Below are 16,571 nucleotides of genomic sequence, written 5' to 3'. Positions count from 1 at the left end.
ACGCAAATATTCTCTGCTCTAATGTAAAGTATATGACGCAAGGTTTCTTTCAATCTTATAATGTTAAAGCATAAATAAAACATTTAAAAAAAATTAAATTAAAAAAAAAAGAGGAAACTGTATTCTTTTTGTGTGTGTTTATGGGTCTCCCATACAGTAATAAATACAAATTAGCACCTTTTACTAGTTTAGAGCCACTGTCAATATAGCAGCTTCTGACCTGTTTCTGAAGACGCTCCATCTCTTCTTGTTCTACTTTGGCTTTTCTTTCCACTTCTTTTCTTTGCTCTTCTTCCTCGCACTGGCGCCTCTCCAGTTCTTCAGCCTTTTGCTGTTCGTCCAGCCGGCGAGCTTCTTCTTCTCGCTGCAGCCTCTCCTCAGCTTCCTCGCGAGCCTTTTCCTCCCTCTCCCGCCTAAATAAGGAGATAATTCAGATCTATCACCCGTATAATGGCCCAAAATGATGATCCATTTCAGTAATTTAAGCGCAGAAAAAGACTGCAAACTCATGCTGAATAAGGTGAAAATTATATTTTTACATGCTATTGACAACTTCACATTGTTTGCCTACAAATGTTGACAAACATTTAAAGTGAAACTAAGACCAACAGATAAGTAGGATTACATTTTTTAATGTGGAGGGTTATATTGAACATCTGTCTATCTATTAACACTTATAATCATATTATGTCACGATTAACAGTCATACTACTGTTCTCAAAAGACCATTAAAATATGTACCCTCCAATGGTCTAAAATGCAGCATTTAGGTGTTATGGGTATGTAGCACTCCACCCATTTATCTGTGTTGTTCACAAAGGCATTATGCATGCTTGGCAGTGTAACAATTACCTCTTCTGTTCTTCCCGTTCCCTCCTCTCCTGCTCTTCTCGCTCTCTCTGCTCTCGGGCCTGTCGTCTCTTCTCTGACAGCAAACGGGCAGCCTCCTCTTTGTCTGTAGTGCCTGCCATAGTCTTGCCAGGAGAGGGAGCTGGGGACAGGGAAATCACTGCAACAGGGGTTGGTGCTATGGGCTTGCTTGGAGATGGTGCTGGTGAAGAAGCAGTTGCAGCAGGTGTAGATACAACAGGCTTACTAAAAGATGGAGTTGTTGATGGGGCAATAACAGCAGCAGGTGCAGCTGCCATTGGTTTGCTGGATACGGGTTCAGAGGAAGGAGTGACCAATACTACAGGGACAGGTGGTAGTGCTGATGTTGCACTGGTTGCAGGAGGAGCTATAGAGGTTTCATCAACATCTGTGACACAAACAAAAATGTCAAAAAGTTCAGCTGCATAATAGAGAGAACTGTTTATTTAAATATATACACACAAACCATATTTATATAATATATACTTTATATTCCAGCACTAAGAGACCCATGCATCTACCCCACTAATTTATATCTTGAAAGAAGCAGCATACCCCCTTGTTCAACATGAGTTCAGTTAATCGGGCTTGTGCTGAATCTACCTTTTGCACTTTTATTTTAGAAATGAGCTAAACAGGGCAAACAGAAAAATTAAAACTACTCCATGTTTGGTTCCTGTGAGTTAGATAATTGTCAGTGCACAGATAATTCCCTGCACAATAAAAGGGGATGGGTTTGTTTATATAGATCTCATTATATCTAGCTAATTCAGCTAACTAATGGTAAGATACACATTATATATATATATATATATATATATATATATATATATATATATATATATATATATATATATATATATATATATATATATATATATATATATATATATATATATAGTATTAGGGATGCACCAAATCCACTATTTTGGATTCGGCCGAAAACATTTTTAACTTGTGACAAACTGTGTGATGCATTTGTGCATCCCTAATATATAGATAGATAGATAGATAGATAGATAGATAGATATATATATATATATAGATATATATATAGATATATATATATATATAGATATAGATATATATATATATATATATATAGATATAGATATATATATATAGATATAGATATATAGATATATATATAGATATATATATATATAAATAAATATAGATATATATATATATAAATAAATATAGATATAGATATATAAATATATATATAAATAGATATATATATATATAGATATAGATAAATAAATATAGATATAGATATATAGATATAAATATAGATATATATATATATAAATATAGATATATATATATATAAATATAGATATATATATATATAAATATAGATATATATATATATAGATATATATATATATATATATAGATATATATATATATATATATATATATAGATAGATAGATAGATAGATAGATAGATAGATAGATAGATAGATAGATAGATAGATAGATAGAGATATATAGAGAGAGGCTGGCAGACCAATAAAACTGCATTGTGCAGTATAATAAGAATGTTAGAAACTTGCATAAATTTTTATTTACTGGACTAAGACGAAATAATAATAAAAACAAAACAGAGAGGTGAGCAGGGGATGAATTTGAAAGCTTTTTCTTGGTAAAGCTAAGGAATGAAGTGACACTGAAAGATTACTGTCAAAATGATCAGTGTTTGCATGACTTCATTCATAAGAGGAGATTGAGGATGTGATAACATTAAAGGGGAGAGAGAATGAAAGGGATGGCAGCAGTGTGAGGTGGATTGAAACATTTGGAAAAGCGTAGAGGCAAAAACATTCTAGAAAGGGCTGTGAAAAATAAAGAAGCACATGATATTTACTCAAAAAACTAAAAACAGCTGGATAGGAAACCGAAGGAAAAGGCTGTGACAAAATAATTCTGGCACAAAGCCACTGACAGAGCAGGAACATGTGGGATAAGATGGTAGGAATGATAACAGAGGCAGACACAAGATAAATAAATACAAGAACTGGTTGTACTTAAGGAGCCAACCTATAGTTCATTGTGACAAGGCATACTTTGGTATCACACATACTGTATCTGCCTAAATGGTTTAAATTATATAATTAGATAATTTTGTCCCTTCAGTCTTAACCCATCTTCCTTTTGTATTTTAAAAAGTGGAGTTCGGGAACATAAGAAAAGATTTGGACTTAGTGGTACTGACCTGTACTTTTTTCTGTACATTCAGCAACTTTTTGCTCAATAGGCTCCTCTAATTTGGGGACAGGAGTTGATTGCTGCTCCTTCTCTGCCTTTCGTTCCTCTTTCTTCTCTTTAATTTTGATTGGTGTCTTCTCTTCCTTTGACTTCTCTGTCTTAGGTCTGACCTTGGTTGCCCCCTGTGCACTTTTAGGTGAGGTCAGTTTTGGTGTTAAAGGCAACGAAGTGGCTGGGCTGGGGGAGGCTGGGCGTCGTTTAGGCATTGATGGGGAGGAAGGTCGGTTTTTGGATTTCAAGCTCCTGAGCAGGATAGGAACAATTATAGAAAATATCTCACACAACAATATTAACAGTGAAACATTGACACTGAACCTACTTTATTTCAGATGGAGTGGCTGACAAATGAGCTTTGGAACTGGGCAAGGTCTGACGCTTTTTCAGGACACGCTCTCTGCTCAATGCATTTTTCTCACGCTCGTTTTCTCGATCTTTTTCCTTCTTTTCTTTCTTTTTCTAAGGAGAACCAGTGAATAATATTAAAGTGGTTAAATGACCAGGTCAATGTACGGTATATATAGGGGCCAAGTACAAAGGAAGAAGAAAACAGGGCTGGACCTTGAGACACTATGACAGCCCCCAAATTAATGCAATCCTGAGAATATCCTCACGGATCATTAGGTTTGGCAATGGTACATGGGAAAAGAAGAATAATAGGATATATATATATTATTGCTAAATAATGCTGCTCTTTTCTTTGAGGATCTCTGATAAACCAGCTCCGAGGCAGCAGTACACAGTTTAATTTATAACATACTTTCCATTCTACATGCAGCTGATATCTTGTATTATGAATTAACTTAAATCAGAGTGACTTCAATGAATATATCCTGTTTGGAATGTTTATGTATATATTGGTTCCTAGGTTATATAGAATAGAGTTCACCATTTTTACTAGAACATTCAATAAAATAAAAAACAGTCATGCAATTTCTTTCATCTCCTAAGTATTTGTATTAAATACTGACCAGCAGAATTCATAGTGACTAACACAATAGGATGATTTAGAGGTCATCAAACTTCTTTAACTACTGCGGTTGTTTTCAACATTTACAAAAAACTCTGCTTTATTTAAAAATTTGCATTACTCAAAGGTTAAAAGACGGTGTTTTGGAACTTACTGGGGATGAATCACTCCTTTTTTTAGGTGTCACATCCAGGCTACTGCCTATAGTCCTTCTGCGTTCTGGACACCGGTGTTTGTGAGCATTGCATGGGGTTAAGGGACTTGCAGAGGCAGAACGGGGACAGACATGAGAATCTGGAAAGGTGAGAAGGAAAAAAAGACTTAAAAAAAAGAGGAATTTATGGGAAACTAAGGAATGGCTATAAATCCTTTTTTGGCTAACCTGCAAGCCTCCCCCTCTTTATCATGTCTTACTTGTATCTCTGCTATTTCCAGGGAGTATGGCTGCACTGCGGCTCCGTGCTAGGAAGGAGAGTGTTGGAGTCATCAGTCTGTCCACAATACTGCTCTCCCAAGGGCTGAGCTGTAGGCTTCGATCTGAATGGGGGTTACAGAGAGAAAAAAAACAGAAAGACACACACATGATGGTATTTTTTTGTGCTGTTTTCAGTTTTTCATTGTCTGTAAACAAGAGGTCCACCATGATACATGTTTTGTGATCCTTTGGTTACCAAATACACTTTTTTCCATTCCCAGTTTAGAGCTCATGGCAAGATGTTTTGACTGGCAAGGTCCACCGTGGTTAAAATTCCCTTTTTTGCTACCATTCACTTTCCATTTTTTTCAATCATGAATACACAGTTATTGGCATTGTCAGGTGGGTATGGTAAAACGGCAGTCCACAGGAGAGGGTGTTCTAACCAGCCAAAACGCAGTATCCGACTAGCCTAAATGTCTACCACTGCAGAGAACTGAATGCAGAAGTTGTGCATTTCTCTAGAGCGGTGTCAGAGCAGTGATCCCTAACCAGTCAGCAACATGTTGCTCTCCAACCCCTTGGATGCTGCTCCCAGTGGCCACAAAGCAGGTGTTTAGTTTTGAATTCCTGCACAAGGTTTAGTTGCATAAAAACCTGGTGTACTGCCAAACAGAGCATCTTGTAGGCTGCCAGTCCACATAAAGGCTACCAATTGCCAATCACATCCCATATTTTTCAACCCTAGGAACTATTTGCATTATTATGTCGCTCTGCAACTTTTTCACATTTCACCAGTAAAAAAAAAGGTTGGGGACCACTGCCCTAGAGTAGGGCTTTTCAGCAGAAGGTTCCCAAACAGGATCTTGCCCTTTACGGCATTTGTACTGCTCCCCACCTGAGTGTGCATCCCATAGACAGGCACGGATTTGTGGAAAGGCCACCAAGGCCCGGGCTTAGGGCGTCAGGATTTTAGGGGATGGCATGCTGCCCAACCACACTCATATTGGTTCAGAAACACTGGGGATGCATAGGAGATACAATAATTGTTTTCATTTCCCGTGCGCTTATCCCCATTGCTCCATGCCTGATGATGAAAATTTGCATGAATAAAGGGTAGGGGACAGGGGCGACAAACGGCAGTGGGCCTAGGGGTACCCGCTATGTAAATCCGGCCCTGCCCATAGACTTCTTATTTAGGATCATATTCACTTAATATGACTACTATAAAATCGACCAAACACATTGACAAAATTAACTATCAATAATTATTCGACTACTGTAGGCCTTTTCAAATACAGACTACTTATTATTCAATAATAGATGGCACACTGTCCTTAAAGCGGCAGTATACCCCCTTGTTCAAACAATGATATGCAGAATGTATTTTCATGGTATGTTCTATTAATTTTGCTGATGATAAAAAGGTTTATATAGATGTATACTGTCCCTCTATGTTGTAATGTAAATATTGGGGAGCCGGAGGATGCATATTCCTGGACAAACATAACAAATGGACATAAAAGTTTCCAGAAATCAGAAAGAAAGCAATACATTGAACAGAAACTTTGCATGGAGGGGGATTTCACTAAAGTGACACTTGTTTTGCAGGGCACTGGTATAGTGTTTAAACTTGGTGTTTTGAGTTACAGATCCTGGGAGTAGAACAGTTTTGTATGGTACTCTGCTGTGTGATTATTGAAGGACAGTAAATTCTCCACCCTGTTACAAAATAGAACTTCCTCCTCCGCTATCCGCCTGGAAATAGTTGTGAGGCCAGCAACATTCCTGAGAAACAAAACTATTCAGGAACCTGCTGTGTTAAAGGGACAGCTCTTCAGTAAATAGAAGGATTGTATGATGCTTAGGCAATATTAATCGTTCTTAGGAAAGCCATTATGCTGGTTAGAAAACTGCACAAATTCCCAGGTAACTTAAGCTAAAGAGCAATTATTTTATTAGTCATTGCTTGTCCTGGGGAGGTGGTTTACATTTCACAGATGGCCAACTGACAGGGATGCTAGCAGATATGAGAAGCAGTGGGCTGGTAACTGTGCTGAGCAGCAGCAATGCATTGTGGAACATAGGGACTTTTACAAACACTGTGAGTTTGGCTTATTACGTTTATTTACTAGTAACAGAGGCAACAATAACACATTTAGAAGATCTATATAGTAAAGGAAACATCCTGCTTTAAAGGGGAAGTTCACCTTATAAATAACTTTTAGCATCTTATATGTGGACTTATTCTAAGCAAGTTTTAAAGGTCTCCACCCAAATACTGTTTTTTTTTTTTTTTTTGTAGAGTTAAAAATGTTTACCAACTTTATTTGAAGATATAAACTGAAATGAGTATTTGTTCACCTTTTTATTCTCTGCTCTCACTCCTGGTTGTGGCTCTTAAAACAATGTAGCAGAGGACATTTCCTTCAGGTTACTCATCTGCTGGCTACTACTATATTGTTTCAGCAGTCAGAACCAGCAACGCTGATGTAAAGTTCATAGAATTCCATTGTTTAGCTTCATTTTATATGGTTTTAGGCATATAAGCCTTTCTATTTTGCCTCTTCCTGGCCTGAAACTAAAATGTTACCTGGTTGTTTATTTTACAGCTTATATTTACATTCAGGCTCTATTCGTCTTTTATGCTGACCCCAAATGCTTTCAGATTGTTGGGTAATTCAGGTAATGCTCGGTAATCCATTTAGCTGTTTAAATTGCAAGCCTGCATGCTGCATAAAAATTAAAACTTAAAAAGAAAAAAAGAGACCACTTGCAATTTATCTTCAAATACCACTGTCTACATCTACATCATGCTGTAAGTTAATTCTAAAGTGAACAACCCCTTTTAGAACTGTGCGCAGTGAGATGTGTAAGCACTATATCAAATAAGCAGCATTAGGTTTTTCAGCACTTACTTCTACTTGGGGAGTTCCAGAGGGTTGCAGATGACTTAGACAAACGTTTATTGATTATAGAATCAACATGTCTGGGAAGGTTCACGGCAGACACTGAACATCTGTTTGCACCTGGGGTAGATGAATGGGCCTTATTAGGAAATGGGTCACACGCGGGAGGAAAAACACATATCTGTTCTATGTGCCTCCTGTGGTATGTTTAAAAATGACTACAGTACGCATAATAATGTGACGCTAGGTACTGCTAGAAGTGAAGTGTTATAGTTTAGCAGTTGAGAGACTGCTGTCATATCCAAAAAAAAGTAAAATATTAATTTGTATATTCTTAATAAAGAATACATACGATAATAAATAATTGCACATCTCCTGTGTTCTCACCCCAGTGATCCATTTATGTTATTTTAAAATATAACCAGGTCTGTTGGCAGCTACGAAATTAAAATAAAACTAGTTATGAAAGTGGATCAGGAAATTCAATCCACTATCTTGGGGTCAGTGTAGGAAAAAGGCCATAGACTAAGGATTTTGAAACTACCGAAATCTAGAATGGTGAGCAAAAGTTGCCCCCAGCCCAGGCACACTAACGGACCATGAGCACAAACCAGTAGCATCTTTTTCATTGAATAAAAAAACAGCCTGAAGGGCCAAAGGACAATCCTACATGCAGGGGTTAGAGAATGTTGATAGAGGGGATGGGACTAAGATAATGGTGGTGACCGATATGTGTGGATGGTAATGTTGGGGTGCCCAAGCCCAAATCTGGCACCAGGGACCACAGGCTTCTAACAAGGTTACTGAGTCCTAGCATTAACTGCCAAGAGCTGCTGCAGAATGCTAAAGCTATCGGTCAGTGACAGTTATAGATCACATTCTAGGCAACAAATTAGTTCATGCACAGACAAAGAAGCACACATAGGTTAATATTTAGTAGATTAAGAAACAATATGGAAGGCAAATGGTACTGGGTTGGTGAAAGCGATGCGATGAAACTACACAGTGACAGGCTCCACTGCAGAACCATGCTTTTTACCAGCCCTTTGACCATGCCGCAGCTTCAGGGTTTTATTTTTTTAAATAAAAATATGACAACAGTTTTTAAAATTGCCTATTCTATCTTCTCTAGTAGGTAAGCCCACATATCTACTATAGCTCTTGCACCGATTGGAAATCTACCCCTGCACCAACTACTCATGCTGTTACTTACTCACCCCCTTTATGTCCAGGAGAGTTTCGATTGAGTGCTCCGGCCCATGACCAACGCTGCTGGCGTATTTCAGCCCACGTCTTCTTAGTATTCCGGGTTACTGCAGATTCATAGCGTTCCTACAGATGAACACTTGTCATTAGCTGCAGTATGGCACCGTGGCTTTATAAGACGCTCAGTAAGAAAGGTTCACCATACCATTTTAAAGGTGGCCATAAACATAATAATTATCCTCTTTCCTGTGACCAATAGTGATGGAAACATTGCGTGTTTTCTCTATAAATACTAAGAGCTGAATCGTCCGATATGCAGGTATAAACAATAGAATTCTACCTCTATCTGATGATTCAACAATAACATTTTGCCAGTGTGTTTAGTCTCCTTCAAATGCATCCGATAAAAAATATTGACATCCAGTCTGATCAACAAGGTGACCAATAGCCAAGGCTTTTGCCAGTCAGTCACTTTGTTTCCCACCACACACGCATGTAATATAATATTGGTGTGTGTGTGTCGCCACCTTAAAATTGTATATCTCAACTTGTAAACAATCCAAGAAAACTTTCATTGTACCACAAAGTCAGACTGACAATTACTTAGAAATGAATACAGCATGTGCCTTAATATCAGAAGGTAAACATCAAGAAAAAGACCCAGTACTATACACTCCATTCTCTTTATAATTTCAAATTAAAAAAAACATTCACATTATAAACCTTTGTTATACAATAAAAGGTGTACCTTGATTTGGCAATGGCACACATTGGAAATTCTGGAGTTTGAGAAGCAAAATGCCTGAAATCCCCCTACACTGACTTAAAGGTGATCACCTGAACCCTGTTGGTGCACTCATGCATCAGGCAATTATTGCTCTGAAATTACACCACCATTTCTTAAAAATATTCACACAGACCAAGTCTAGGGGATCCCCATTTAGAAAACCTTGATTTTTTTTTCCAGTCGTGGTTTTCAGGGGAAAAAGGCAGATCTCCTTAAAATTGTTTATTGACTTCATGATCTGCGCTGATAATCTGAAAAATTCAGGGTTTTTGGCCAATAATCCGAAAAAGTAGAGTTTTTGAATTGAAAACTCATTGTTCTCAAAAGAGCATTCTTCACTGCTTGGCATTTATATGTACAAATTGAAACTCTGCAGAGGCCTCTTTATTATTAGACCAAGAGGTTCTCTGTTACTGAAGTATAACATGCCAAGTAAGACAAGTCTTACTGTTAGAGGAAAGGAATGTTTTGTGAGCACAATAGTGACCTTATGTCTAAATACTCAATATACAGGATAAGTTTTTCCTTTCAATTTCATGTTGGGTTTTCTTAAGAGGTGGGCGGGGGACATCTCACGACTTTTTTTTTTTTTTTTTTTTTTACAGGAAAAGGAGAAAAAGTTTGGAGTGCTGGGTTTCACCTTAAATGATTTTGCTGTGGAGCAGTGACTTTTAGTTATGTCACTACAGCTAATCCCATGTAACCTTTCATCCACTATGCCATAGTGAATACCACCTATTCTACAGAGTGAATCTAAGGGGAAGAGTTATCAAAATATGAGATTAGAGCTCACCACAGAAAACCCCAATAAATATAAATGCAGATATGTATGTCTATATATTTCCAGTTTTCTGCCAGAAGGATAACAGATTCTGCTTTTTGCAATCATATCATAAAAGAAGAAAGTACATTATCTTTCTCAATAATTGCAATACCACTTTTTTATTCATTCCTATGGGATTCTTAGAACCGTATTTATTAATGAAAATTAGGGTTCACCACTTGATAAATATCCATAAAATAAAAATCCAATAGAAATGAACAGAAAGTGGGTACATTTTTCTGTGGCGAGCTTTAATTTCAAACTTTGATAAATCTACTTGGATCATTTGCTTGGATCAAATAAGCCAGCACTGACCACTAGTGCCTTTGTCCCATAGGAAATAAGCAGCATTAAACATTCATCAGTTTGAAAATAAAAGCTATGGGCAACTGCATTGGAGCAATTTATCACTCATGTTAGCAAATCAACCCCCAGATATATTGATTATATAGTGCTTAGCTTTGTTTACAACTAAACATCTTTGCTTGGCGTTTCTATTTCAAGTAAACTAATGGCATGTGTGAACAATACTTTGTTCAAAAGGTATTGCATTGCAAGTGGTTACCCTAACTAATAATCAGTCACTTGAAGAAAACGTTTTATTAGCATGTATGGCTGCTACTGTATATATTTGTCAGAGCTAGAGTACCAGTTCAGCAGCTCATACTCATGTAAATAAGCATATATAGGCTGAATAAGGCTCTCTGTGCAGAATAATCCAAGAAATACATCTTATTAAGTGCTTTAACAGATAACAGCTCTTTTTAAAGAGGCTGTATTTCCCTTGAGCAAATAAAGTGGAGAACTATGGGAAGAGTTCACAAGGCTTGGTATTTCTTAGGATAGAGTAACAAGAAGCTGATATATTGTTTCCAGGTGTAACAAGATATCTCGACATAACACACTTGTTAAAGGTGCATAGTGCAGCTTCTCTTCTAGAGGCAATGGGCTCGATTCAAATGAACAGGAAAAACTTAGTTTATGCTTTATCATCTGAAAATACATAGGAGAAAAACTTTTCTCCTAATTCAGTTCCAGTTTTTCCCATAGACTTCAATGGAGTTTTCATATATAGTAAAAATGTTCTCCATGAATTGCATATGGCTCTATGGGACAATTTGGAACTGAATAAGGAGATAAGCTTCACCTATCAAATTGAATCTGGCCCAATATTGGGTAGCATCATGCACTTAAAACGAATGTCCCACGGGGGCGGTTCCCGACCTGCATATAAGCGCAGGCTAAAACTAGCTAATCCACGGGCATCATCTCAGTTTCCTGTCTGCACCGGGAGCCGGTCCCTTGGCCCAGGTGCAGACACAAAGTGGATTTCGGTTTCAGTTTCTTAATCTGCTCTGTGCCAACGCAGTAGCTCTGGGTACAGTCTCCCAGGATCTATATGAATATGGTCCATAAACTGGCAAAAAGTGTCAGATGCCCACAGTTTCAGGCTGGTCTTCAGGGATACCAGGAAAACTCCCGGTGGGGTGGGTGGGTCAGTGGGCCCTCGTGCTGCTAAACTTTTGGTCTATTTCATGGCCATTCCCTATTTCTATGAGGACAAAGAGGCTAAAGAGATGGAATAATTGATTATAGCATAAAGAAAACAGACTAGGAGAATTGAGGTTGATTGAAGAGATGAAGAATATTAGTACTGAGAGTGGGCCCCTGGTCTAAGGTTTTATGGTGGGCCCCTGGTCTAATATTTTTGGGTGGGCCCCTGGTGTCCCAGTCTGACACTGGATGCCCATAATAATCACTTTCCTCTGACTTGGTCATTACATTGTTCAGTGCAACATCTCTCTCAACAATGGATCGTTGGGCCACTTCTAATGTGACGGAGATATCTTGGAAAAAGCAGGAAAGTTACAGGAATGTGGGCAAAGCCTAAGCATCTTAGTAATTGTGCTTTAACTTGCACATCAGATGGATCATTAACCATGCTGTAATGCTTGCTTAAATTTAAGCACGAACTTGTTGCTTTCAGGTCATGACTGTAAAGCAACCCAGTTCCAGGCCTCATTTATACCACGTACCTTGTTCTTTTCAAATTTTATCCGCTGACGTTCCTCCAGCACCACCCTTTTTTTCTCGGCTTTTAGCCTTTGCTCCTCCAACTTTTTCCTTCGATCCTGCAACTGCTTCTCCCGAAGCTGCTTAGCCTTTTCCTCTTTCTCCAGCCACACACTTTTCTTAGCAGCTAAAGGAGGTTAAAGACAACACATTGTTAACTATTTTAGGTGGGTATATATTAGTAGGTTATGGTTCAAAAAACATTACTGATGGTATTAAGTTCATTTTGAAATTGTCTCACACTTGGGGAAAGTGAAACGTTACTTCACTACATTAAAACTTGAGCCCCCAGCATCTAGTGTACGGGTCTGGCCTAGAAGTCCAATAATAGCAGGTTATATCAAGATGGAGGTATTTTACTTATTCTTTTTTAAGGGCAATGGTATACAGGGAGATTACATTACTCACAGCGATTCAGCTTAATCGCAGGACATTTCTGGGGAGATTTGTCACCTGCAGTAGTGAATTTTTAACCTGGGCATCAAATCTCCTTGTGGGTCATTACTCTAACTGAAAAACAGTGCAGGTTTGAGGAATATATATGAACGGTTCCTATTTTGGAGGATTAAAAAAAAAACATTTAGGCCACAATCGCTCAATGCTTCTGATGGTTCAGGGCACAAACATTGGCAACCTAATCATGACACCAGGTAAATACATTACCTTGGCATGCACAGACATATGCCAGTGATACTAAGATATATGCTCAGCATTTTTTACTATACAATTCATGTTACAGCCATCTCATGCCTGTGGAGATGACTTATATTAAATTAAACAATATGGTCCTACTCAGTACCTATTAAGTACCTTCTTGCTGCAGTTGTTTGGTGTGATGTGGGTATGCAAGGAGGCCCACTTGTCCTGCACAGAGTTCTAATATAGACAGCAATGGAATAATGGAATATCTATTATGGTACTGCTAACCACCTTAAGGTTTTGTAAGAAGAATCTAAGGGAAAAAAAAGAGAGCTACACTTCTAACTGCATGGATGTGCCAATAAGAAAACAAATTAGCAGAATGTGTTGGGTCTAAATAATAATAATAGATTCGATGGATAGTCACAATAAACATAACTGTACCCCAATCCCACCCTAAAAATATAAGCAGACAGAAGCTGTGTCATTAGCACAAACGGTATATATCTGAGTGACATTGAGAACTGCCGAAATACAGAGGGCACTGGAAGATTCTGCAGTAGGTGTGGATCGATGTCTGTGTTTAGGATAAAACATTATAAAGCATCAGATCAATACCTGAAATCCGGCAGTTTATAAAATTTGGATGTATGCCACACAGGCTATTCTCATTCCATCACATTTATTTAATAGCAGCATAGAATACAAGCACATTATGTTTTATGTAATGCAAGAACATAACTGCATGTTCAAGAAAACGAAGGGTTCATAAGATTAGTAAGTTAGAAGAGACTGTACCAGGAAATCTATCTAGTTGTAATGTTATGGGACGATTGGGAAGCTCACTAACAAAGGAACCTTTAATATGCTGTAGGCAGCAGAAAATGATAACAGATCATTGTGCATGTTGATTTATTTTTCTATATTGATTCTCTCTGGTAAGTCTTTTTATCTGCTGTATGGCTGCCAGGCTCATGAATGTCAATTTAATAAAAGAGGCATCAATGTTAGGACAAGGTTTTATGGACTTTTTGCCCACTGGTGTTGATTTGGTTGAATTAAATACAAATCCTAACCATAAACAGCCAGACTCATCAAATATCTACAGATTGGCGGCAGGATCGCATTGAGATTCAGTTACAAATCACAAAAGGGAGCAGACATATAGAATAACCAACCTTAACTCTGTTGGTTGGATCAGACATTGATAATTCTGATTGATTGCTTTTAACCTAGACACAGACTAATTAGCAGTTAAGTATAAAACCAACTGCAATGCATGATACTCCATTTATTTTTAATTTAGCAAAAATGATATAAAATGTTAAATTATAAATAGAGAATGGTTCTCCTACTTATTGCCCGAGATGGGTTCATGGGGTAGATACTGAACGGGCTATACACCACAGCCCAGATAAATACAGTGGCAACATTTTCTGTTCTCTGCACTACTGGTCCTGACTACATGTACCAGTGAAAGAAAGTGCTAGTAGTTAAAGGGGGCTGTTCACTATAAATTAACTTTTAGTATGATGTAGAGCTTGATATTTTGAGACACTTTGCTATTAGCTCTCACTTTTTATTCTCTGTGGATTTCAACATGGCAGCTCTCCTGTAATTTTAGCAGGTATCTGGTTGCTAGGGTCTAATTTACCCTAGCAACCAGGGAGTGGTTTGAATGAAATGCTGAAAAATGGCTATGGGGTCTGTGACCCCCATCTGACAGTTGAAAAGAGGAGTAAGAAGAAGTTAAATGAATACCAAATGAAAGGTTACTAAGAATTGGCCATTCTTTAACATACTAAAAGTTAACTTAAAGCTGAACCACCCCTTTAACAATCTCAAAAAATTTATTATTTGGCATTGGTTCCCCTTTAAGACATAAGGTGGAGTGCACAGAAAAAAAAAGTTCTGAAATATGAGAAGAAAGAAGATATAGACCTTGGGTTTTTTGCATTTGTGAACAGTTTTTACATTTATATTAACCCTTAGTAATCTTTCATTTAACAGCAAGTTCTTTCACGCAGGGATCAGAGACTTGCAGGCTGATAAACATGCAAAGCATAGGGTGACTGAGCTACTCCTGTTCCTCTGGCGTCTCCTGACATCTCTAGTAGACATGTGAAATATTTATGCCTCTGCACGTCCATAGTCCATGAAATATTCATTTGAGATTTCCTGACAAGCTTTGTTTGGGGTGTCTGGATGCCAGCACTTGAACCCTTTGTCTGCCAGAACATGGTGCATAGGTCTAATGCACCATGTAATTAGTTTAAATAATAAGACATTGAAAATGAATATCTAACCTGCACCTCTTAGTCTGCATAGAACATGTTTACATTTTTTAAGAGAACTGCATTTTAAGACAGTTTGCAATTGGTCATTACTTTTCTATTCTTTGTATTTTTCATAAATCTATTTAACTTTTTTTGTTCTGCAGCCCTCCGGTTTTGGAACGTAAACAGTTATTTGGTTACTAGGGTCCAACATACCCCAGCAAAAGGGTCACTGTTTCAATCACTGATTTAAAAATGTACAGGAGAGGGAAATAAATATCTAACCAATAAAATAACAAAAATGTTGAATACATCTGATTGGATGGTTGCTGGATAAATTTCAAATTATATGTCAGAAAGGAAAGAATAAAAAAAACACAAAGGAAATCAACTGCAAACTTTATCAGCACATCAATATCACATTAACATTAATTCTAAGATGATTCAATTTAAAGCTTACCGTAACTTCTAAAATTTTCCCAACAACAAAAGGCTTCTAAGGTGCTCTTAGGACTGCAGGTTATACAGCCCAAAACTCACCCAAATACTTGGCTCTCTCTTCTCTCCTTTCCTTGGCTTGCTTCTGCCGTTGCTCTGCTTTCTGTGTATCTAGTGGAGTATATACAAATTAAACGAATACAACATAAATTCTAGAATACAGACATTCTGCTTCTGTCACAGAGACACAAAAGTACATAAAATTTGAATTTGAAAATCTGGGGTAATATAATGTTGTCACAAGTAAAAAATGTCATTAGACTCATTCAGACGTCTTATAATTCCATTATCCCCAAATCTCCTGTATATGCTTTAAAGTCTCCTGAAATGTAATTAAGCAGGTTCTGCCCATGATGAAGCCAATTTATTTAGTCTAATCCGTTTTGTAAGTTGGCTAAACCCATTATGGTGTAACCAAGTGATTCAAATTGTTCCTTGTGTGCTTTACACACCTACCAATCATAAAATTAAATGCTGCTGTTTAGACTCTAAGTGGCACTGTATGTCCTGTTACTAGCCTGTGTCTACTGGGTGATCTGTGTGTGTGTCCTTGCAAAGACACCTCAACTACACAAGCTTCTTGAGACATGAAGGTACCAAATTTTCATGGAAAGAGACAACAATTATATATTGAATCTGCTATTTCCAACTACATATACATACATATATATATATATATATATATATATATATATATATATATATATATATATATATATATAATATATATATATATATATATATATATATATATATACATACACACAGTATATATGGTAATAAAGATAGAAAAAATAAATATTTACAGCACTTATCACTCGTCGTCCTAAAGAAGAT

General features: G+C 37.3%; 1 protein-coding gene across 4 annotated transcripts in view; it reads right to left on the bottom strand.

The window, feature by feature from the left end:
- map7d1.L (MAP7 domain containing 1 L homeolog) overlaps positions 1–16,571 on the bottom strand; it is a 61,216-nt gene that overhangs the window by 11,072 nt on the left and 33,573 nt on the right. For 3 of the 4 annotated variants that reach the window (XM_018246363.2, XM_018246364.2, XM_041581900.1), the window contains exons 3-12: positions 15,777–15,845; positions 12,285–12,448; positions 8,650–8,764; positions 7,442–7,552; positions 4,523–4,645; positions 4,263–4,402; positions 3,461–3,597; positions 3,089–3,384; positions 853–1,258; positions 221–413 (exon numbers count right to left, since the gene is read on the bottom strand). In XM_018246363.2, the coding sequence (XP_018101852.1) occupies positions 221–413; positions 853–1,258; positions 3,089–3,384; positions 3,461–3,597; positions 4,263–4,402; positions 4,523–4,645; positions 7,442–7,552; positions 8,650–8,764; positions 12,285–12,448; positions 15,777–15,845 (1,754 nt within the window). The remainder of the gene's footprint in view (positions 1–220; positions 414–852; positions 1,259–3,088; positions 3,385–3,460; positions 3,598–4,262; positions 4,403–4,522; positions 4,646–7,441; positions 7,553–8,649; positions 8,765–12,284; positions 12,449–15,776; positions 15,846–16,571) is intronic. The other variant, XM_018246365.2, reaches the window with a different exon arrangement.

Source organism: Xenopus laevis, chromosome 2L (assembly GCF_017654675.1).
Source record: "Xenopus laevis strain J_2021 chromosome 2L, Xenopus_laevis_v10.1, whole genome shotgun sequence".
Lineage (NCBI taxonomy): Eukaryota > Metazoa > Chordata > Amphibia > Anura > Pipidae > Xenopus > Xenopus laevis.
This window is presented reverse-complemented; position numbering and strand designations above follow the sequence as displayed.